Genomic DNA, 23,118 nt, shown 5'->3' with positions numbered 1-23,118 from the left:
TCAGGTTCCTCTGTGGGCGAGTGAGCCGATGGCCTGCAGATGCTCACTCTCCTTAGCGGTACTAGCCCACCAGGAAGGCTGCTGAGTCCCTGGGCACCTGCTGCTCAACAGGAGAGCAAGTCCCCGCCTCAGGCCACCCAGCAGGCCAGGGGCACAGCTTCTCTGGCTGTGGTACTCTCCCTGGTGGATGAGAGCTGGAAATGCAGGTTGGGGCATCCTCCAGACCATGTCAGATACCAAATGCCAAGGAGCCGACCCTCTGCACCACCTCCTCGGCCTCTGAGGAAGGAGTCACAGCGGGGTGGGGGGAGCCTCTTCAGCTAGAGGAGAAGCAAGTGCAGGACTCGTTGCCTGGAGACATTTCCTGCTCATGCTCTGAGCTAGGCCAGACCTCGTTGCAGAGCTCTGGTAGATCGGCGGCTGTGGGGTGAAAGTGCCTCGTGAGGATTCTCTGCTTTGAAGTGGGGACGGTTTGATTCTGTACGATGCGACCTTCAACACTGGGCTCCTCTCTGCTTTGCCTGGGCTTAGCAGTTCCTGGGAGTGTGGGGCGTTGCCACCTTAACTGACCTGACTTCCTTTTTGTCCTGATTGTGCTGATTGGCTGCAGCCAGTGATGTGTGTTTGTAGAGTGGTTGGGATGAAGGGCTGTGGAAGCAAAGGATGATAGAGCTGGCTGGCTGGATCTAGGCAGTGCTGCTGAGATAATGTATCTCCCTGGTGTGATGCCAGGGAAGCTGTTAACTCTTCCCTGCCTAGGATAAGGAAATCCATGAGACCCTCTGCCCCATAGATCCTGGAGAAGGAGCTCAGAGCAGGCATGCTGACAGTTCTCCCACCTGCCTTCTGAGGAAGGGTCATGTATCGAAACCTCCCCTTTCAGTACCAGAGGCTGCAGGCTGCTGCTAACTACCCTTGCTAATCTCGAGAGCAGAACTGGAGAGTTGTCTGGCCAGCAACCTACTGTTCTCCCCCCACACACCCCCTCACTACGTGCAAACAAGGCCGCCCTGTGTCCCAAGCCCCAGAAAGGCAGAGATCACAGTGTCTGCCGGATCCTGGCCACTTGTCAATAACGGGCCAGTGCTGGAGCTTCTAGCGGCTCGCTCCAGCTGCACAGGGGGCATCCCCCTCCACGGACACCCTCCCAAACAGCCTCGTTCCACCTGCCCTGTGAAAGGGGCCCAGTGGGTGGCGGTATCCTAGCTAAGTGGCAGCCCTCAGCATCAGGACTTGGTTTGGCATCTGAGCAGCTTCAGGGCAGTGCTGCTGTGTGGTGTTTGGGCAGGGTCTACTTTATTTACTTGAGAAGATGATGCACGTTGTGGTGCCAGCTTCATCACTTGTAGAATTCCATCCGTGTCAACCTCTCTGGTCCCCCCGCCCCCAAGAAACCAGGACCTCCTTCCCCTCCCTGCCTATGGCCAAGGGGTGGGGCTGGGCCTCTGCCCCGACCCCTATCCCCAAACAGAAGGGGAGGATCGGCCCTGGGAAAGCTGCCCTCCTAGGGTGTGCAGGGCCCTTAATGATCTTGGACAGTCCCTGGCCTGGATGGGATCCTGCTCCTCTTCTCCCTCCTCTGTCACCTTCCCTCTCCTGCCCCTCCAGCTTCTCACCCACCCCTGCACAGTGAGGGCCTGAGAGGAGGTAACTGGGCGCTGGATTCACTGCCCAAGCCACAGGCTGCATGTTCACTCTAGCTGCCCTGGGTGGACCCCGCTTGCACACTCTAGGCACCTAGCGTGTTAACATAGTCGCTGTGAATTCCGCAGCACCCTGCCCAATCCCTGGGGCGGTGCAAAACATGCCTGTGGGACCCGAGCAGCGGTCAGCGACACCTTTTATGGCTCTGCAGAGCGGGCGCATGTGCAGAATGACGAGCGCAAAGCCTGCATCAGTAACCTGGACATTACCCATACAAGTGGGTGAGTTCTGGGAGCGTTGGCATCTCTGCAGTGATCTGAGCTAAGCTGTGTGGAGCTGGCACGCAGTCTGCATGGCACTGCCCAGATGGGGAACCTGGCCTCCCAGGAAGGTGGAGTGTCAGTCCAGTGCAGACTGGGACACTTGGAGAGCATGGTGATGGGGCTGGTACCACCTTAGCCACTGAGGACAGTTCCTGTGCCACCCACATAGGTAAGGCTGGGCCCTGCTGGGCTGGCCTGAAGCTGAGTGGACACTAAAGGGCAGCCCCACCGGGGAGTCTTCCCTCTGCACGGAGTGAGGCTGATCACAGGGCAAGTCACTAACTGCTGCATTGCCCGGAGGGGGCAAAGGTATTAATGGCTGGCTGGGAAGCGAATGCCTGCCCAACCCACCAGCGGGATAGATACACAAAGCCTCCTGCTCACTGAGCTCAGGACCACAACTGAGCTTGGCTCAACTACTAGCCAGTTAATCTCACCTGGGCCTTGTGGATCTGCTACAAGCCACTGTATCCAGCGGGGCCTGCCCCCACTCTGCCTCCCGGGCATCCAACCATGTGCCTTTTGCACCCACACCCTGCTTCCCCGCCACGTGCGCACCAAGCTCATCCAGCTGCCACCAGGGCCCAGCAGTCAGGAGAAATGAAGGTGAAATAAGGGTTGCAATGCCAAGCACCAGGGCTGGGTTTGACCCACTGTTTTTAAGTATCCTGCAAAAGGAAGGAAGTGGGGTTCTGTCCCCTTTGTTTTACTGCTTTATGATGGGTAATATGAGAGTGCCCGGCTGGGGGTGGTCATATCATGTAATGGACCAACATCAGGTGATGAGATTTCTCTCCCCCCCCCCCCCCCATTTTTGTTTTACCTTCAGATTGGATATCCTGGGTTTGTTGGGGGCCTCCTTGGCAGACCTAGAGCTGTGGAGTCAGAGCTTTTCAGCTCTTAATTGAAGGGGTGGTGGCTGGGGGGGGGCTTGATTCCTTAATACAGAGACTTTTTCTCTTACCTGGCTGGGGGGGGTTTGAGTTCAATAAGCATCTTTTAAAAATCCCTTCCCCTCAGACTCAGGTTTCACTCCTGTAGTATATGTGGTGCCATGATGTAGCTAGTTTTCCAGCTGTCGATAGAAACCACCAAGAAAATGGGAGTAGATAACTACATTTCCGGGGGGGGGGGGGGGGAAGATTTTTTTTAAAAATCTTAACACCCCCCCCTTGGGGCATATTTTATTCGCCCTTTAGGAAATGGGGGAAACCCAATTTCTCTTTTTCCTAGAGGCTGATAGTCTTTAAAGCAACCTGCAACCTCATTTCTGGTGTAAATCCCCTAATGCCAAGTAAGTGAGAGCAGGATGAATTGGGCCCCGGATGTTTATACAGACAGCTGCCAGCTGTTTACACACATGCTGGCCCCTTTGGGTCCCAAATATCTGTGTGCACTGACTAGTCACAAACATGCAGGGCCTTGGTCCATTCTTTGGGACAGGAAGTGCTGTCTGTGCAGCACCTTGCTCGTTGGGGCCCTGGGCACAGCCCGTTGGCTTCTGGTAGCTTCCAAAGCCAGGAGCATGGCTAGAGGGCTCACAGACTATTTAAAGGGATACTGCCCAGTTCCCACTGACCACCTCAAGTGGGACAGGCTATACAACAGGCTGGGCTCCCTCTGGCAGCCCAGCCCTTGATCCAGGTGCTGGGGATCTGGCCCTGGGGGACCGTTCTGGATGCAGGTAGAGTGATCAATCCTTGCACTCTCCCCACATTTGGGGGTTGTATTCACCAGTGAGCTGCAAGTGGCTGGCCACCATCAGGGTGACAGATGCAACACAGTCCATTGGCATCTTGGTCCAGCCAGTGTGTTAGTCCAGGTCTGGCCAGGGCCCGATGGGGCCCCGGCCAGGCTGCAGATGAGACTGGAGCAAATTCACTCTGATTGCCCCAAAGCTCGGCGTACCCCCCTGTTCAGAGGGAGCTGCACATCTCCTGGCCCCAGATGAGGACAGTGTGGTACAGCATTGGATCTAAACTGTTCTCAGTGGAACCAGATGACAGAACAAGAAGCAATAGTCTCAACTTGCATTGGGGGAGGTCTAGGTTGGATATTAGGAAACACTGTTTCAGTAGGAGGGTGGTGAAGCACTGGAACAGGTTACCTAGGGAGATGGTGGAATCTCCTTCCTTAGAGGTTTTTAAGGTCAGGCTTGCCGAAGCCCTGGCTGGGATGATTTAGTTGGGGATTGGTCCTGCTTTGAGCAGGGGGTGGGACTAGATGACCTCCTGAGGTCCCTTCCAACCCTGATATTCTACGAGTTTAGCTCCTGCCTAGGGTGTCTAGGCCCAGATCCTCCGAGGTAGGTTGGTGTCTAACTTCCCTAGGAATCAATGGGAGCAAGTGAGGTGCCTAATAGGTGTGAGGCCCTGCCCTGGCCTTAGTTCTTTACCACCCGCTAGGCAGCTCAGTGCTGGCCTTACCAAGATGGCTGCCCTCACAAGGCCAGGGGCTTACCCTTCTCTTAGACTGCTGGGTCTCTCCCCACTCAGTTGGCTGCTGGCGCCCTGACACTGGTCACTACTGCTGTAATTGCAGAGTCAGGCAGGGCCAGGGGCCAGAGAAGCTGTTAATGGGTTTCCTGCAAAGCTCGTTAAATGCTCAAGTTCTTTGGGGTTTTATCTCATTAACTTACTCGGTAGCTGGAAAAAAAAATCTGGCCAAACTTTTTGCACATGAAAGAGCAGCTGGGCTGGGGATCCAGGCTCCCCTCCCATCTTCCAGCCGCTCGCAAAGGGCATCACTCTGCTCCCCGGGCGCAGACAATGCCCAACTGGAGGACAAAGGAGGCTGCTCCAATTTGTAATTCAAAAGGGGTTTGGAATTCACATTCCTGGCGTGGGGGGAAGGGAGCTTTGGGGGCCATGCGCTGAGCCAGCCCCAGTGGCTAGGGAGTAAGGCGGCTGCAGCAGGAGCCTTCCTCCCCCGGCCATGTGAGCCAGGCTGTGCCCCAGCCAGCAACGCTCAGAAAGAAAGGCTCGTGCTGAGGAGATGGCGAATCCCGGCAACTTTGCCAGCAAGGCGCTTCTGGGCTTGCCAGTGGATGCTGTAATCCAGCAACTCTAAACTGCAGCAGGACTGGGGCTAAGCCGGTGCGTCCCGTTAATCACAGATCCAGAAACCGGGGGCGGGGGCAAGGTGGGGCTGCAAACAACAGATGCTCTGGGAGGAATAAGAATAGAAACGAAGCACGAAATCCAGCTCAGCTTTCTTAGGCTGTGCGCGCCAATCGGGCACGTCCACACAGCCCCTGCCCCGGGGTACTCACAGGCCGTGCCACTAACAGACAGAGACAGTGTCCAAAAGGGCCTCTGATCTGGGGGTTGGGCCTGAGTCTTGGTGCTGAGCACCCATCATACGCTGCCTCCCTGGGGAGAGGAGAATCAGAGCTGTCCGGGGATGCCCAGGGCCCAGTGCAACGAGGGATGATGGAAGTGCCTAGGACAGGCCTGCACAACATGCGGCCCGGGGGCCGCATGCGGCCCGCGTGGCCTCATTGTGCGGCCCGCGGGGGTTGAGTAGATGGGCTCACTGTGCGGCCCGCGGGCGGAGGGGGGGGTGAGTAGACAAGCGGCGGGGGAGGAAGGGGGGCCGAGGAGGTCAGCGGTCGGGCAGTGGCGGGGGGTGAGTAGGCAAGTCGGGGCAAGGGGGCTGAGGAGGCGAGTGGTGAGTCGGTGGCTGACCTGTTCTACTGATCTGGTCTTGCTCCCATCCCCTCTCCCAGGACCGGCTCCAGGCACCAGCAAAACAAGCAGGTGCTTGGGGCGGCACATTTCTAGGGGCGGCATTCTGGCGCCGACCATCATAGGTGCTGACTCCGGGGCATGGGAAAAAAGTGCCCTCGCTGCCCCAGCTCGCCTCCGCCTGCTCCCCTGAGCACGCCGCCACCGCTCCGCTTCTTCACCCTCCCTACCAGGCTTGCTGCGCGCGAAACAGCTGTTTCGCGCAGCAAGGCTGGGAGGGAAGAGAAGCCGAGCGGCGGGCGCTCGGGGGAGGCAGTGGTGGTGGAGCGGAGGTGAGCTGGAGTGGGGAGCGGTTCCTCTACCGCCCGTTACTTCCTGCACCCCCCCACCTTAGCTCACCTCCACTCCGCCTGCTCCCCTGAATGCTCCGCCGCTCCGCTTCTCCCTCCTCCCTCCCAGGCTTGCCACGTGCGAAACCGCTATTTCGCGCAGCAAGGCTGGGAGGGAGGAGAAGCCGAGCGGCGGGCGCTCGGGGGAGGCGGTGGTGGTGGAGCGGAGGTGAGCTGGAGTGGGGAGCAGTTCCTCTAACCCCCCATTACTTCCTGCGCCCCCCCACCCTAGCTCACCTCTGCTCCGCCTGCTCCCCTGAACGCGCTGCTGCTCTGCTTCTCCGCCCTCCCTCACCTGAGAGGGACGGGGGAGAAGCGGAGCGACAGCATGCCTGGGGGAGCAGGCGGAGTGGAGGTGAGCTAGGGCGGGATGTCACGGGGGGCCCGTAGGAAGCAATGGGGGGAAGAAATGTGGCACGCCAGGGGAAGAGGTTCGGAAGGGGTGGAGTTGGGGTGGGGCCGGGGGCACGAAAAAGAAAGGGGAGGCGGCCAAAAATTTTTTTGCTTGGGGCGGCAAAAATCCTAGAGCTGGCCCTGCCCTCTCCAAGAGTTGCAGCTGTCCAGAGGTGCCTGCCTTGCAGGCCTTCCTCATTCACACCTCATTCATTCAACAGGGCAATCGATTACAAAGTGGGGGGCAAGATCTTATTCTACTTCTAGCAAAAAGACATTTTTCTTTTACCTTAATTATACTATGTTAGGGGCCGCTATAACATATTACTGAGGTTCAATACTGCTGTTTCGGTGAGGCGGTGCTGGGGAAGAGGGTTTAATTCCGTGGGGCAGATGGTGCGCGGGGGGGGGGGGGTTCGGGGGAGGGGGGGGGGGGGGGTGTTGTGTTGCGGGGGGGCTGGGTGGCGCTGGGGGGGTTTCGGCCCTCAGTTGTTTTCTTTGGAGTAATATGGCCCTCGCCGCTTTACGAGTTGTGCAGGCCTGGCCTCGGACAAGCTCAAGTGGGTGTAGAGATCACTTCTGACCATGCTCCTGGCCACATTTCCCAGCATAGATGCTGGGCATGCTGTTATCTGGCTGGGCTAGGAATGCAGCCCAGCAGGCGTGGGGTCTCGGCCAGGGCCTACTGCAGCCTCCCCCTGGGACCTTCTGTAAAGCACTTTACCTCCCCTTCCCCTGAGGTAATGGTGCACATGGGGCTAAACTCAGTCGTGTCCCCACAGGGCTTTGAGATCTTGCAGGGGACGTGCTCCAGAGAGAGGCAGTGAATTAGCACAGGCCACAGAGCAGGTGCAGCCGGTGTCCTTTCACTGACCACCTCCGCGCCTGGCGCTTACCAGGGGAGCTCTTGATCCCCCTCCATCCACTGGATTAGCCCTGAGCCTGGCCACCCACGCCACGTCTGTTCTGGGTGTTCACCCATTAGTTACACTGAACCCTGCCAGCGACCTACAGAATCGGAGCCGTGTGTGCTCCAGACAATTAACATTTACCCGCAATTACGCAGCCCCTTAGCCCGAACCCTGCAAGCCCCAGGCAGCTGGCACAGATCAGCCTTGGGTTTCTAATTCCCTGAGTGACACTGCCCAAAGCTCTGCTTGGCTTACAAGAGCCAGCCAGCTCTGTGAAACTGCCTGTCCTGTTCCCAGTGTGGACCCGTGTCACATGCTGGGCTGGTGGGCAGAGGGGGAAGACTGGCTAAATTGGATCCCAAATATTTTGAGGGTCATAAATGTTCTGATGAACAGTGTGAGACAGCTGGCTCCCTGGGCATCATCTCACCCCCTACCTGGTCCCACTGGGCTCAGAGAATTTCCAGTATGACGGAGAGCGGGCTGGGAGCAGCGATTCCCAGGCTGAGATCTGCCGACCCAAGATTCAGCAAAAGCATCTGGATCTTGAGTGTTTGCCCAGCACCCCCTTTCCCCCCAGGTTCTTTGCCCATCGCTCCTGCCATCCATGTTTCCCTAGGAAGCCCAGAGGTCATGGGGGACATGGTGGGGCGAGCGTGGACGTGAGCTGCAGGGGGTTCCCTGCAACCAAAGGAAAAAGGGCTCCAGGGCACTTGGCAAGAGGTGGGATGTTTGGAGGGACCCCCCCCCCTTTGCCCCAAACCGCCCTGCTTTGTCAGCTGCAAACCCCAGGTGCCTCGCTCATCCGGCACAGCTCAGAGCCAGCAGAGCCTCCTCCCAGGGTCTCCCTCAGGCCTCCGCAGAACAGTAACAAGCCCCTGCGTTTGCCTCAGGCCTCGCACCTGAACGTGCTTTGCCATGTGCAGGCAGTTCACGCTCATTGGCCAGAGGAAGATCAGAGAGCTTAAGTGACTTGGCCAGGGTCATAGGGTACGTCAGTGCCTGAGCCAGGCATAGTCCCCAGGAGTCCTGGCTCCCACCCAACACTGCCTGCCTGAGACCTGCTGCATCTGCATTAGCCCCGGGTGCAGACTGGCCCCGGCAGCCCAGGTTTTCCCCTGGTTGTGCCCAGGACCATCCGGGTCTCTGAAGTTCCCCTCTGAATGGTGCTTGTGTATCTGCTCCCCTAGCTCCAGTGCAGTGCCAGCCCTGTGATGGGCACAGGGAAAGCCAGGCTGCTAATTAAGTTAACAAGCTGCAGAAGGCCAATGCCTCTGACAGCCTTCAGGGAGGAAGGAGGATGACCCCCCACTCCCACCCCAGGCCTAGCCCACTCTGCAGGCTCACAGAGGCTCTTGAATGCTCCCAGGCAGCGTGGCCCCCCTATGGGTGCTGGTCCCTTGCCTTCCTTCAGGCCCAGTGTGCCCCCTGGAAATGAAGGGGGTCTAGGCTGCTCCCCTGGGCCTGAGTGTGAGCTGTCCCCTCTGCACCACCCATCAGGTACCCACCTGACTCAGCCTGTCCGTGGGTCGTGCCTCACACTGCGTGGGGCTGTGTCTGCTCTGCACACAAAGCAAGCCAGGCCCTCCTGTCCTAGGGCCCGATCCTGAGCTGTCCTGATGTCAGCGTGAGCTGCAGCTACTCAGCACCTCCCAGGATTGAGCCCTGACCTCTGGCTCCTGCCTTCTGGCCCAGCTCCAACTCAGATCGGCTCCCAATGCTGCTGAGTAGATGAGGTGGCAGGAATCTGCGCCCACATGAGCTCAGCCCTTTGCTGCCATCCCCTCACGCCCCCTCCTCGCACGGGACCGTCAGTAACCCAGGCTGGACTCTCTTCAGGGCAGGGATTGGCTTTGTTCTATGTTCGTACAGCACCTGGCACAACAGTGCCCTGAGCCCAATGGGACCTTTGGGCACTGCCAGCCTGGTGCTCAGCTCAGCTTATTGTTCTGGGTTTTCTAGATTGCCTAGCACCATGGGGTCCTGGGTGCTACGGCAACCCAGCTGATACAGGATGATGATACCGCTCTGCTGGCCAGCCAGCGCTGCTTGCTTTAGTGGAATCCCATTTCCCTGCTCATCAGGAGCTGGGACGGCTCATTCGCAAGCCAGACCTGGTCACTGCTAAATGGGACCAGAAATCTTCAGCAAGCCAAGGCGAGGCTAATTTAGCCTCCTCTAATACACTCCCAGGTCTGGCGTATTTAATCCCTTCCCGGTGCCAGCAAACTTTAAAACCAGCCAGCTGGGCAAAGAATGGGCCCTGACTCCGGCGTCCTCTGAACTGTCATTACCTGGCATGGAGCCCCGTGCTGCTTGGTGCTCTCCTGGGGTGTGGTTCTGTACTGGGTTAGGGATTAGGCTGGTTCATTTTCCGAAGCAGCCTGTATTTAGAAACTTCCTGTTCGCTCCCAGGGCTCTGCGGTGCCGTCTGCCATGCAGAGAAGGGACATAGAGGCCATTGGAGTCAGTGGGTGTCTCTGCTTCACACCAGCTGAGGATCTGGCCTGGAAAATATGTAGCGCACACACACACGCACCACCCCCCATCCACTTCTAGCTGCCACCTTCTCAGTGCCAGACGTTCGCCTCACAGCCCAGATACAAAGGGCTGACACAGACCATGCCCAAACCGCTGCATAGGGGCTGTCACAATGTGCCTGGATGCTGCTCAAAAGTGAATTGGGTCCAATTAACAGGACGTCACTTGGAAATGACAGTTCAGAAGTTAAAAGTAGTTTGTGCCTAACCTCCCCCAGCCTCCTGCCTCCCTGGCCTGACCTTTACATGCTGCTCTCCCCTGCTGCCTGATGAAAGACCCCCACAACCACAGCCCCGCTCACACCCTGAGGTCAGTGTGAGCAGAACCCCGGGCCTGCGGGGAGCTCAGCACAGGATGGGAGGGGAACGGATTAGCCTGGGGCCAGAGGGGGGACACAGAGCAGAACCTGGAAAAGTAGGGGGAACATTCTTCTCTCTGGCCCTGTTCACGAGCAGCCACCTGAGGGGTGATGTGGAGAGAGCGGGCTAGACGTGTGAGCCCAACACAGAGCTAGGGTCAGGCAGCTACTTTGCTGGACAATGGGCAAGGAAGGGGGTGGGGGGTGCCATATTTTCCCAGTTAACCCCAATGGAATGGTCTGGCTGATGTATGAGTCACCACTGCCATGCCACCTCCTGCATGGTATAGAACAGCGTGTCATAGGCCCTGTAATGTTAACTGCTAATGGAGATTTGGCACAACACACTGTAGCCAGGGGCTGACCCCACTTGTGCAAAATCCTCGGCCGAGGCTGCAGGATCTGGCCCCAGCCTCTGGGGCCTGACTTCAGTGGCGTTTGTGGCTCTTTGTTCGGGGCACTCAGGCGTGCAGCTGAATTCATACACCCTGGCCCCAGCCTCCTGTGGCCGCTTGGGCCCCAGCCACAGCTTTCTTCGGCTGCCAGTCTCGGGCCTGCCCGGCAAACGCAGCAACGCCTGGCTCGGGCAGGGCCGTGCGGGGGACAATTGCCCTGGCGGCTGAGCGTGGCATCGCCCTTTTAAGAGGGCGCAGCACCCGCCTGCTCCGAGCCGTGCGCAGGTGCAGCCAGGTTCGTGTCCTTGCAAAATATACACAAGGCAACGTGCGCTCGGCCGTCTGGAGCGTGGCGCGGCGCGGCGCGGGGGGAAGCACCTCCCTGGTCACAGGGTGCGGACCGGCCGGGGAGCCCCTGGGCTGGAGCCAGGCAGGCGAGGGGTGCTGGACACCAGCGCTGCAGGGAAGTCACTGGCCTCGGCCTGGAGCCAGCAGCAAAAACCACAAACAAACCCAGTGCAGGAGAAACAGCCGGGCCGGGTCGGGTCAGCGCCGGGCTCTGTTCCTGCGGGGCCAGGATCAGATGCTTCAGAAGAAGTTTCCCCCACACACACTTGGGAAGTCTGTAGTTAGTTTCTGCCCCGAAGCAGGAGGACACAGAGCACTTATCGATGATAGATGCAGCTAAAGCTACTAACCAAGATTTAGTCCCCCCCCCCCCCCAACATCGTCTCAAACAGGAAACCCCCCTCCCCCAATCATCAGAATCCAGATCCAGTGTCACCCCGTGAAAGGTGATGCTAATGTGCAGGGAGTGTTTGAATCTGCCCCTGCCCCTGCCCCCAGTGCAGCCAATCCGCCCAGGGCCTAAGTCAGCTCCCAGTCAGGGCAACAGGCCAGTTCTTGGCATGGCTAGACCCGAAGTTCATGCCATTCGCCCAGGTGTAAATCGGGAGTAACCCACTGGGCCCAGTTCCCCTCGCGCTCACCCTGGTGTAAATCAAGAGTAACCCACTGGGCCCAGTTCCCCTTGCACTCACCCTGGTGCAAATCAGGAATAACCCACTGGGCCTGATTCCCCTCTCACCCACCACGGTGTAAATCAGGAGGAACTGTATGGAACTCGGCGCACAGCTGGTGCAGGAAGTGAGACCCACTCGCTGAGACTGCTTCGTTTGCCGCGGCAGTGTCACCCTTTGCCTGAAAGGTGCCAGGCACTGGTTACTCCTGGAGGTGTTTGGCAGCACTCTGAGCATGCTGCGCGGCCCAGAAATGACTCCGATCCACAGCCTGGCAATGCCCCTTTTTAATTTGATGGCACAACAACTTTGAAAACATATTTCTGAAAATCTCCAGCTAGTAAGATCAACTCCTCCATGGTCTGTTTACACTGAATGGGCCCAGTGCTAAGCTGATGTAAAGGGAAGTTACTACACTGGTTTACACCAGCCGAGGCTCTGACCCCCGGAGCACGGGACGTAGCAGGAGGATGGGGTGTCCCGTTTATATGAGATCTGGTGGCTATAGAATCCCGGGCCAGGACAGTTTCCTTGTCCCTTGTGTGTGATGCTGGGGCAGCTGAGAAAGGCCGACTTAGGCCATTGCACAAACAAACCTCTCCTGGAAATTGAAGTCAGCAGCTTCCAGGCTCAGGCCTGCTTCCTCGCCCACCCCAACATGCAGCGGGGCCCTTGGCTACACGGATTTAGTCTCCCAGGGTGTCACTGCGATCTCCACTCACCTGCCCACCAAGGATGGGCCACTGGACTGGGGGCTAGTTTGGAGTTTATTGACTAGCTATTTCCTTTCTGCTTTGCTGCATTAATTCTGGAAGAGGAGTGAGTGTGTGTGTGTGCTTGTGTGTCTGTATGTGCATGTGTTGAGTGCAAAGTGTGCATATAGCATGTGCACAGTGAATGTGTGTGTATATGTGTGCACCCAGTGTGTCTGTGTGTGCACAGGGTGTGCATGTGCATAAAGTGTGGGCATGTCAGCATTCCCTGAATCCCAACTCCCTGTTTGTTCACCCCACTTCTCTGGAAACCCCCTCCCTCAGTCAAGCTAACAGGAGCAGAGCAGTCCTTGGCCTGGCAGCTGTGAATGCAGAGTGTGAGCAGATGGAGAGAGCTGGTGTCTACAGACCAGGGCTGGTGTCAGGGCCGGCTCCAGGGTTTTTGCCGCCCCAAACAGCCACCCCCCACTCACAAAACAAAAAACAAACAAAAAAGCTGCGATTGCGACCTGCGGCACTTTGGCAGGAGGTCCTTCACTCCGAGCTGGAGTGAGGGACCCACTGCTGAATTGCCGCCAAAGAGCCGGACGTGTCGCCCCTGTCTGGTGTGGTTGCCCCAAGCACCTGCTTGGTAAGCTGGTGCCTGGAGCCGGCCCTGGCTGGTGTGTATGGACGAGGGCACACTGCCCAGCCAATCTCCGTGGATGACCTCAAATCTCAGCCCAGGATCTCGCACTTTCTTATCCCTCTTCTGCAAATGGCTGAGCAGTGGGGGCTGGGAGAGGAACCCAGGAGTCCTGGCTCCCAGGGCCCCTTCTCTGACCACTAGGTCTCACTGGCCCTCACCTGGTAGATGACTCTAATGGGCCTGATGGAGACAGGCTGGGCTGCCCTAGGAGCCGCCCCAGCACCTGCCCTGTGCCGGGAAGAGCCCTGTCCCCGGCTGCCTACAGGGGCCCGGGTGGGTCCCCCGGCTGGTGGCGAGGCTGCCGTGGCTCCTTTAAGGGCCGCCGCGCTGCGCTGAGCAGGTCTATGGTAATGAGTCTCCCGCAAGCCGCTGCCGCCGCGCCGCAGAACCGGGGCTGCCAGGCAGGGAGAGCGGAGCGGAGTTGCGCTACGGGCGTTCGGGCGGGGGCGGCTCGGTCTCCTAGAACGGGGACGCGGGAAGCCGGGGGGTCGCAGGGAACTGGGGACGCGGAGCCGGGGGGCGCACGGGGGCGGGGATCGGGGGGGGGGGGCCCGGGACCGGGGGGGGGGCGCAGGGAGCCGGGCAGGCCCCTCTGCCCCGTACCCCGCCAGGCATGAGGCGCGGGGCCGGGCAGAGCAGCTGGAGGAGCCGCCGCTGAAGCGGGAGATGGGCGGTTGCTGCTGCCACCCCAGCCGCGCACTCCTCCTGCTGCTAGCGCTCGGGGTGCCGCGGCTGGAGGGAGCAGCGCCCGGGCACCACGGGCCGTGCGCTCTGGGGCCCGCGGCCGGGACGCGGCTGATGCTGCTGGACGGGTCCCGGCCACCGCCGCACTGCGCCCCGCACGCCCTCTGGTTCTGCCGGGCAGGTGCAGCTGGCCTCTGGGCGCACATGTCCGGGCAGGGCTGCGGGGCTGCCGGGGGGAGGGAGCTGCTGAGCCGGCTGCTGCTCCCTCAGGCTCCTGGGGGCAGGAGGTGGAGCTGGGCGCTGTGCCTGGAGCCCGGCTCCCGCATCCCCCTGCCCCCCGCAGCCGCTTGGGGAGGTTGCCGGCCGCGGTGCAGGGTGCGGGGCGCCGGGGGGAGCTTCTCACCCCAGGCCTCGGGGGAGCTGATCCTCCCTGTCCGGGCCATGTGTCTCCGATCGGGGCACCCGGTGCGCTTGGGGCTGCTGTGTGAGCGGTGCGCGAAGGGGGAAGGGGCGGGGGGGCCCAGGCAGGGGAGGGGCGCTAGGGTCTCGGTCAACTGGAGTCTGGGCCTGAGCTCCCCCAGGCAGCAGGTGGAGCTGGAGAAGCTGCTCCGGGGAGTGGAGGGGGCCCCGGGTGGGGGTGGTGGGAGCAGCCGGAGGAAGCGCAATGTCAACACCAGTCCCCAGTTCCAGCCGCCCACCTACCAGGTGTCTGTGCCAGAGAACAGGCCAGCCGGCACCCCAGTGATCTCTCTGCAGGCCACAGACCCCGACGAGGGCGATGCGGGCCGACTGCACTACTCCATGGCAGCGCTCTTCGACAGCCGCTCCAACAGCTTCTTCGCCATAGACCCCCAGAGCGGGGCCGTGAGCACGGCTGAGGAGCTGGACCGCGAGACCAAGAGCACCCACGTCTTCCGGGTGACGGCCGTGGACCATGGCACCCCCCGGCGCACAGCCCTGGCCACACTCACCATCCTGGTGAGCGACACCAATGACCACGACCCTGCCTTCGAGCAGCAGGTGTACAAGGAGAGCGTGCGGGAGAACCTGGAGATCGGGTATGAGGTACTGACGGTCAGGGCCACCGACGGGGATGCCAGCGCCAACGCCAACATCCTCTACCGGCTCCTCAATGGCGATGGGGTCCACGAAGCCTTTGAGATCGACCCCCGCTCTGGGGTCATCCGCACCAAGGGGCTGGTGGACAGGGAGGCCGTGGAGTCCTACCAGCTCCTGGTGGAGGCCAGTGACCAGGGCAGGGACCCGGGGCCCCGCAGCACCACGGCCACCATCCACATTGCTGTGGAGGACGACAATGACAATGCGCCACAGTTCAGCGAAAAGCGCTATGTGGCCCAGGTGCCTGAGGACGTGGCTGCCAACTCCCACGTGCTGCGGGTGACAGCAACGGACCGGGACAAAGGCAGCAATGCCCTGGTGCACTACAGCATCATGAGTGGGAACACCCGGGGCCAGTTCTACATTGATGCTCAGACGGGCAGCATCGATGTGGTCAGCCAGCTGGACTATGAGCTGAGCAAGGAGTACACACTACGCATCCGGGCCCAGGATGGAGGGCGGCCCCCTCTGTCCAACATCAGCGGGCTGGTCACCATCCAGGTCTTGGACATCAACGACAATGCTCCCATCTTCGTCAGCACCCCCTTCCAGTCCACGGTGCTGGAGAACGTGCCCCTCGGCTACTCGGTCCTGCACATCCAGGCCATCGATGCGGACTCCGGGGACAATGCCCGGCTGCAGTATGCCCTGCTGGAGGCCGGCCCCAGGTTTCCCTTCGCCATCAGCAACAGCACGGGCTGGATTGTGGTGGCCTCAGAGCTGGACCGGGAGACGGTGGATTTCTACAGCTTTGGGGTGGAGGCCCGGGACCACGGCAGCCCCCCCATGGCTTCCTCGGCCAGCGTCAGCATCACTGTGCTGGACGTGAATGACAACAACCCCGAGTTCACTGCGAAGGAGTACTCTGTGCGGCTGAACGAGGATGCTGCTGTGGGCACCAGTGTTCTGACCGTCTCGGCCATCGACCGAGATGCCAACAGCGTCATCACCTACCAGATAGCCAACGGCAACACCCGCAACCGCTTCTCCATCACCAGCCAGAGTGGGGGCGGCCTCATCACCCTGGCGCTGCCGCTGGATTACAAGTTGGAGCGGCAGTACCTGCTGATTATCACTGCTTCCGACGGCACCCGGCTCGACACGGCCCAGGTCTTCGTCAATGTGACTGATGCCAACACCCACCGTCCAGTCTTCCAGAGCTCCCACTACACTGTCAACATCAATGAGGACCGGCCGATTGGCACCACAGTGGTGCTCATCAGTGCCACGGATGAGGACACGGGGGAGAATGCCCGTATCACCTACTTTATGGAGGACAGTATCCCCCAGTTCCGGATCGATGTGGACACAGGCGCGGTCACTACCCAGATGGAGCTGGACTACGAGGACCAAGTGTCCTATACACTGGCCATCACGGCCCGGGACAATGGCATTCCACAGAAATCGGACACCACCTACTTGGAAATCCTGGTCAATGATGTCAATGACAACGCGCCCCAATTTCTGCGGGACGCCTACCAGGGCTCTGTCTACGAGGACGTCCCAGCCTTCACCAGCGTCCTGCAGGTCTCTGCCACCGACCGGGACTCGGGGCTTAATGGGAGGGTGTTCTATACTTTCCAGGGCGGGGATGATGGGGATGGGGACTTCATAATTGAATCTACCTCCGGCATCGTGCGGACGTTGCGCCGGTTGGACCGGGAGAATGTCCCTCTCTACGAGCTACGAGCCTACGCCGTGGACAAGGGCATCCCGGCCACGAGGACCCCTGTCGACGTCCAGGTGGCCATCCTGGATGTGAATGACAACCCCCCAGTCTTTGAGCGGGACGAGTTCGATGTCTTTGTGGCGGAGAACAGCCCTATCGGCCTGGCGGTGGCACGGATCACGGCCAGCGACCCAGACGAGGGCACCAATGCCCAGGTCATGTACCAGATCGTGGAGGGCAACATCCCTGAGGTCTTCCAGCTTGACATCTTCTCCGGGGAGCTGACAGCACTGATGGATCTAGATTATGAGGCCAAGGCGGAGTATGTCATCGTGGTGCAGGCCACGTCGGCCCCGCTGGTGAGCCGGGCCACGGTGCACATCCGCCTGCTGGACCAGAACGACAACCCCCCCATGCTGAGAAACTTTGAGATCCTCTTCAACAACTACGTCACCAACAAGTCCAGCAGCTTCCCCAGCGGGGTGATCGGCCGCATCCCAGCCCACGACCCCGACGTCTCGGACACGCTCACCTACAGCTTCGAGCAGGGCAACGAGCTGCACCTGGTGCTGCTGAACCACAGCTCTGGGGAGCTGCGCCTGAGCCGGGCGCTGGATAACAACAGGCCTCTAGAGGCCGTCATGAGGGTGTCTGTCTCAGGTAAGACGCCGTCCGGGCACAGGGGAACCTAGCCCAAACTCAGGGACGCATTCAGGTCAGTGGGGTTTTGCCCTGGATGTCCAAGGGGCTGAGGTGTCAGCCAGAGAAGGGGGGAAGGGCCCATTCAGTGTCACGCAGGCCAGAGAGCCCACACTGGGGCCCCGGCTGGAGCAGCGTCTCTTGGATGCAGGCATCTAGCATTGACGCAAAGACCCCGAGTGAAGTGGAGGTGCTCCGGTCCGGGGCAGTCTGCCCAGTGGCTCTGACCTCAGACTTGTAGTGGGGCTAGTGGATATTCCAGGCTGGTGGCCACTTTGTGCCAGGCCCTCTGGCCTCCAGTCCACCTTGAGATTGGGGGGCTGCATGTCGGTCTCTGCAATTGGCTAAGGCCCAACCAAAGTGCAAACCCCTCAGATCTCTGCTGATCCAGGTGGCTGCCTCCCCTCCCGCCCCTGGCTGGGCTATGCGGGAGGCTGTGGTGGACTGCAGGGGACACCCCCCTCTATATGTTCGAAACCAACTACCCGGGGCTAGCGCAGGAGGCCATGGCCTTTCCACGGCCGAGCCACCCTCAGCCCAGGGGTCAGCAGAGCCAGGGCTGGTGGAAGCTGCCCCACATCCCCATCTAGCTTCTAGGGTCTTCCCTGGAAGGTCCCCTGGGGGAGCAAGAGCTCTGGGTTCTAGGGCAGGAGGCAGGCATGGGGCCATCACTGGGGCTTTGCGGCTGCATCGCTCAGGGCTCTGCTACAGAAGTGGCTGGGCCCCCTCAGTGTAATCACAAGGGCTGTGTGTGGCTGTGGTATGGGGGCGGTGCCCATGCAAGGGGCGATCCCTATAGCTAGCCAGACCGCTCTAATTTCCCCATGCGCCTGCCCCTGTTCTGCTCCCCTAAATGTAGCTGTAGTGGTGCGGCAGGTGCTGGGGAGAGGGCATGGTACAGGAAGGGGTGCGGTGGGCACCGGGCATGGTGCAGGGAGGGGTGTGGCGGGCGCTGGGTGAGGGGTGGGGCGAGGTGGGTGCTGGGGGCGGGGCATGGTGCGGCGAGGGGTGGGGTGCGCCGGAGGAGGGGCGGGGCGAGGTGAGTGCTGGGGGCGGGGCATGGTGCGGCGGGCGCTGGGGGAGGGGCGGGGTGAGGTGGGGGCGGGGCATGGTGCGGCGAGGGGGGGGGTGCGGCGGGCACTTGGGGAGGGGCGCCATCTTACAGCAGCATGGGAACTGCCTGGGGCGACAGGCGGGCAGATCTGGGCTGGGGGCTGTGATTGTCACATGTTGTCTTTCCACTTTAGTCAGAGCTAGGATCAGGCAGCTGCTGTGTGTCTCCTTTGTGGCCACTCCGGCGGGCCCTGGCATCGGGTGCTTCCGGGCGGGGGGTGAGGCCGGAGAGTGAGGCCCACATCCCCCCAGGGCTTTCGGTGCCTGAGTGCCTTGAAATCAGGGGCTGGGGGCAGATCTGGGCCAGATAGGCCGGGCGAGTGGAACACACTAGGCCTGAGACAGAGCCAGAGCTGACCACAGGTGTCTCCCCTCCCTGCTAGCCCCTGGCCACTGAGCCACCCTCCCAGCTAGCCTCAGCCATCCTGTCCCACTTTCCCCCAGTCCCCCTGGTGTGGGTGTCTCAGCGGAGAAGACAAGATCTGACTGGGCCTGGGGACAAGTTTTGGGGGGGCTGGCCCCATGACCGGCTTTAGGACCTGCAGGGCCTGATTTGAATACCTGGCGGTGATCCGGGTCTTTGGCGGCACTTCGGCGGCGGGTGATCCTTGACTCGGCTCCGGGTCTTCCGCGGCACTGAAGGACCCCCCCCCCCCCCCCCCCCCCCCCCCCCCCCCCGCCCCCCCCCCGGGTGAGTAAAAAAAATTAAAAAGGCCCCTAAGGGGCCCTCTTAGGCACGGGGCCCAATTCCGGGGAATCGGCCTAAAGCTGGCCCTGACTGGCCTGGCCCTGCCCTGCCGTGCCACTGCCCATGGGCTAGGGCTGAATCAGAGGCCTCCAGTCTGGGACCTTTCCCCAGTGTGCAAGGGCCTGGCACTGGGCCTGAGAAGCAGGGCGGGGTGTGTGAGTAAACACCTAGCCAGGCCTTCCCTGCACATGCTTGGAGTCAGGGCCTGCCCACCATCTCCTACTCCCACCTTGGGATTTCCCCTGCACTAGTTGGTGCTTGTCGGCGTCTCGCTTGGGCCCGTGTTCTGCCAGCTTGCTGCTGGGGGCCACGGAGCTGCGTCAGCGTCCGCGGAGGGGGCATTGCCCACGTGCCCCCCCCCACGGTGCCATGCTGGGGAGTCTGCAGCTGTAGCAGTGAGGCGCCGGGTGCGGCCGGCCAAGGCTGTTGCTGGGGCTATGTGGGGCTGAGGAGAGGGTGTGGCAGGCTGGGACGAGCCGTGGCAGGACACAGCACCGGGGGGACTGTATGTGCCGTGGGGGTGGGGGAAACTGCTGAAGCTGCTTTTCTGTGATCTGCACCATGTGGCCAGCCTGGATCCCTTTCCCCAGCCCAGCGGGGCCAGTGGTGTGAACGGGTGCTAGCCAGAGTCTTTCCAGCTGCAGCCTGGGCCCAAAGCTGTGTTGGAGTGGTGCTGCCTGACTGTTGTCTGGGCTGCTCTCGGAGTCCCAGGGCCTGGCTGGCCTGGCCCGACTTTGCTGGCGTGGGGTGGGGTGGGGAGGGATATCTCCCCACTGCAGCAGGGGGTGTTCACCCAGGACCGGTTCCAGGGTTTTTGCCACCCCAAGCGGCGGGGAAAAAAAAAAGCCGTGATCGCAATCGCGATCGGCGGCACTCCAGCGGCAGCTCCACCGCGCTGCTTTCTTCTTCCCTCTGAGAGGGACCCACGGCCGAATTGCCGCCAAACAACCCGATGTGCCGCCCCTTCCCCTTGGCCGCCCCAAGCACCTGCTTGCTGGGCTGGTGTCTGGAGCCGGCCCTGTGTTCACCACCCGACCTGCCAGCCGCTGACAGCGTGGGGACAGGGCCCTGCTGGAGCCCCACAATCAAAGGGCCCCTCCTTAAAGCTGCCGAAGGTTCGCTCTGGGGCCAGCCTGCTGGGACCAGCTTGCAGCTGCAGGCTGTGGGCGGCTGGGGAGCAGCTGTGCCTGAGTCCTGCAATTAGCCTCTCCATGGGGGGGCCGTGCCGTGCACCTGCTGGGCTGCGGGAGGGATCCGAGCAGGTAGGTGCTGGGCTGGGGCCACTCTCGCTGCGAGGGGGGCTGGTGATTAGCACAGTCGCAGCTGGGCCCCCTGCCAGGGTGGTCCCAGCTGGGGCTGTGCTGCGAGGTGTTAATAGCTCAGACATGCGGCAGCTTTAACCTCCTGTCAGCACCCCTGCCCCGGGCTCAGGCTGGGCCGGCTCTGGGAGACGCAGCCGAGCCCTGCTGCTAAAGGGGTGGAGGCTGGCGCCTCTCCTGGCAGATGCAGGGGGGGAACCATTCCCCAGCCCTACCACCAGCCTGGCGCGGGGGGGTGGTGCCCAGCTGGGGACGAGCCTGAGGAAGGGGCTGGGGGCCCGTCTATGCATTAGGTGGGGGGTTGATTGGGGCTAGGGGAAGAACTGGCGCTAGAGCTCACTGGGAGTCAGGTGCCTATCTGCCTTTGAGGGTCTGGGCTTGAGCCTCTCCACAGGAGACGAGCCCGAAAACACCTCGGGTCCCTGCAATGGGCCCGTCTCCACCAGCAGGACGCGGGAGCAACCCACTGGGGCCAACCTGGAGGGGTGAGGTGGACAGCAGCTTCCCCCCACTGCCTGGTGCATGGGGCTGGGGGAGAGAGCCAGGGCTGTGGGGCTAGTGACTGGCGCTCTGAGGAAGGACTTGCTATGCTGTCCCCCTCCATCCTGACCTGCAGCTGCCCCCATTTGGCCAGCTCCAAGCTGCATGGAATAACCCAGCAGTTTTCAGCTGTGTCTGTGTTCCGACGGGATGCACCTCCACCCGTCACACTCATCCTGCTGCTCCCCCTAAGCCAGGGGCATGGCTGCGTCTGCCCCAGTGCAAAGCCCAGGGCATGAGGGAGAGTGGGTGGAGGCTGAGGGGTGGCGGGGGCTTGGTGGCAGCTAAGACAGTCGAACCATCTGCTCGCTGTTGGGGCTGCAGGCAGAGGCCTGGCCGCCCACGAGCTGCTCACGGAGCCCTGGGAGCGCCTCTGCCTGGACCTGCTCTGGGCGAGGGCTGCTGCTGAGGGAAGAGGGGCACTGTGGGGTGGCCTAGGGGATTGGTGGGCCGAGAAGCCAGGAGATTAGCCCAGCTCGACCTATATGGCTTAGGAAGGGGTGGGGCCCAGAGGGGCACAGGAGCCTTGAATGGGAAGGAGCAGATTGCTGCCATAAGCTGCTGGAGAGACGTGAAATAGGTCAGGGGCATCTGGCACCCCAGCGAGGCCCATCCCCCAGGCATCTGGCGCTGTCCCCGGACCTGCCCCATCAGCCACTTCATGAGGCAGCACTGGGGGGCTGGCAGGGGAAGGTAGCATGGGCACAGCCTGCGGGGCTGGGAAGAGCTCTCCTGGGCTAGGCGAAGTGAAGGCTTTTATGAACCGGGGCTGAGCAGAGGGATGCCTGTTCCCTCCAGGGAGGGGACCAGCCCCCCAGGTGCCCAGGACAGCCATACCAGGGAGCAGCTTGCAGGAGCTGGGAGGATGGCGATGGACATGCTGGGGTGTCAGGCTGGAGGGCACCCCAGAGCCCAGGCCCGTTTGCAGGGAGATCAGGGGAGCGGAGATGGGGGGGGGGGGTGGCAAACACCATCCCAAGTTGTGATGCAGGGCCTAGAGCTGTGCCCCAGAGAGGTTCCTTCCTCCCAAATGGCTGTGAAGATGAGAGCTTTTCTTCCCACGTTCCTGTGGGAAATGGGTGTGTGGGTCCAGCCAGGCTGGGGGGCGTGGTGGGACATGGGAGGGGGGCTGGATGTGACATGAGGATCACCAAGGTCTGGGGCCCTGGGGTCCAGTGGGTTAGATCAGGGGAGGGGAGAGTTGGGAGTCAGGACTCTTGGGTTCTGTTCCCAGTTCTGGGATGGGAATGGAGTCTGGTGGTTAGAGCCAGGGTAGTGGGCATCAGGATGCCTGGCTTCTCTCCCTGCATCTAGGAGGGAAGTGGGTCTAGTGCAGGGGAGCTGGGAGTCAGGACTCCTGGGTTCTGTTTCTGACAGCCATTGATGCTCTGTGCCTCAGTTTCCCCACTGCTGACATAAGGATGAAGCCACCTGTCAGGGTGGAGGCTCTTAGTGGCTGTTTATCAAGCATTTGGCAAGGAGCAGAGCATCGGGGGTCGTGTTCCCGCTGCTGGCTGGAGCGACATGCATGTCTGTCGGGGGCAGTAGTCTGGGGGACCCAGGGCGCTGCGTATGGGGGTAAGGAGGCATAGCCCCTGTGCAAAGGCAGTATTTCTGTTCCAGACGAGGGGCAGGGCAGGGGCTGTGGCCTGGGACCACGAAGGGTGGGTTGAGGGGGAGGGGCTGAGAGCTCCCAGGGTCCAGACTGGAGAGTGGCTGGGGGAGCCTTGAAGTTGTGTCGGTGGCCACTCAGTTGTGTCCTTATGCTATGGGCAGCTGGGCGATGAGTGGCAGAGACACCAGGGCTCTGGCCAGCTGGGAGGTGGCACACTGGCAGTGCCAGGGAGGGGATCCCCTGCTCTGTTGGGTGCCTGGCACATGCAGTGATACCTGGTCTGGACAGGGTTGGGGAAGCTGTCTGCTTGGGGCTGGCCAGTGCTGGGGGTTGGGGAGGAAATTGGGGATGGGGCTCCCACTTCCTGTTGTGGGCCCGGGGGGGGGGGGGATTGGCATGCTTGTCCTTCCTTAGAAACGTCCCCCTACAGAGTGAACCATTTCCACCTTGGGGCAGTGGCTGGGTGGACCCAGAAGAGGGGGGCCCAGGGCAGATGTGATCCCCACTGATCTCAGCCCAGTCTCTAAGCCCACCGAGGGTGCGGGGGGGGGG

At 61.2% G+C, this 23,118-nt stretch overlaps 1 protein-coding gene across 2 annotated transcripts in view; it reads left to right on the top strand.

Annotated features, from left to right (window-relative positions):
- The first annotated feature begins 13,638 nt into the window (after window positions 1-13,638).
- CELSR2 (cadherin EGF LAG seven-pass G-type receptor 2) overlaps window positions 13,639-23,118 on the top strand; it is a 66,810-nt gene continuing 57,330 nt past the window's right edge. For both annotated transcript variants that reach the window (XM_034767805.1, XM_034767804.1), the window contains exon 1: window positions 13,639-17,192. In XM_034767805.1, coding sequence (XP_034623696.1) covers window positions 13,727-17,192 — 3,466 coding nt within the window. In that variant the 5' untranslated portion in view covers window positions 13,639-13,726. The remainder of the gene's footprint in view (window positions 17,193-23,118) is intronic.

Source organism: Trachemys scripta, chromosome 4 (assembly GCF_013100865.1).
Source record: "Trachemys scripta elegans isolate TJP31775 chromosome 4, CAS_Tse_1.0, whole genome shotgun sequence".
Classification (NCBI taxonomy): domain Eukaryota; kingdom Metazoa; phylum Chordata; order Testudines; family Emydidae; genus Trachemys; species Trachemys scripta.
The sequence above is the reverse complement of the archived record's forward strand: the minus strand, read 5'-3'. Positions and strand labels throughout refer to the sequence as shown.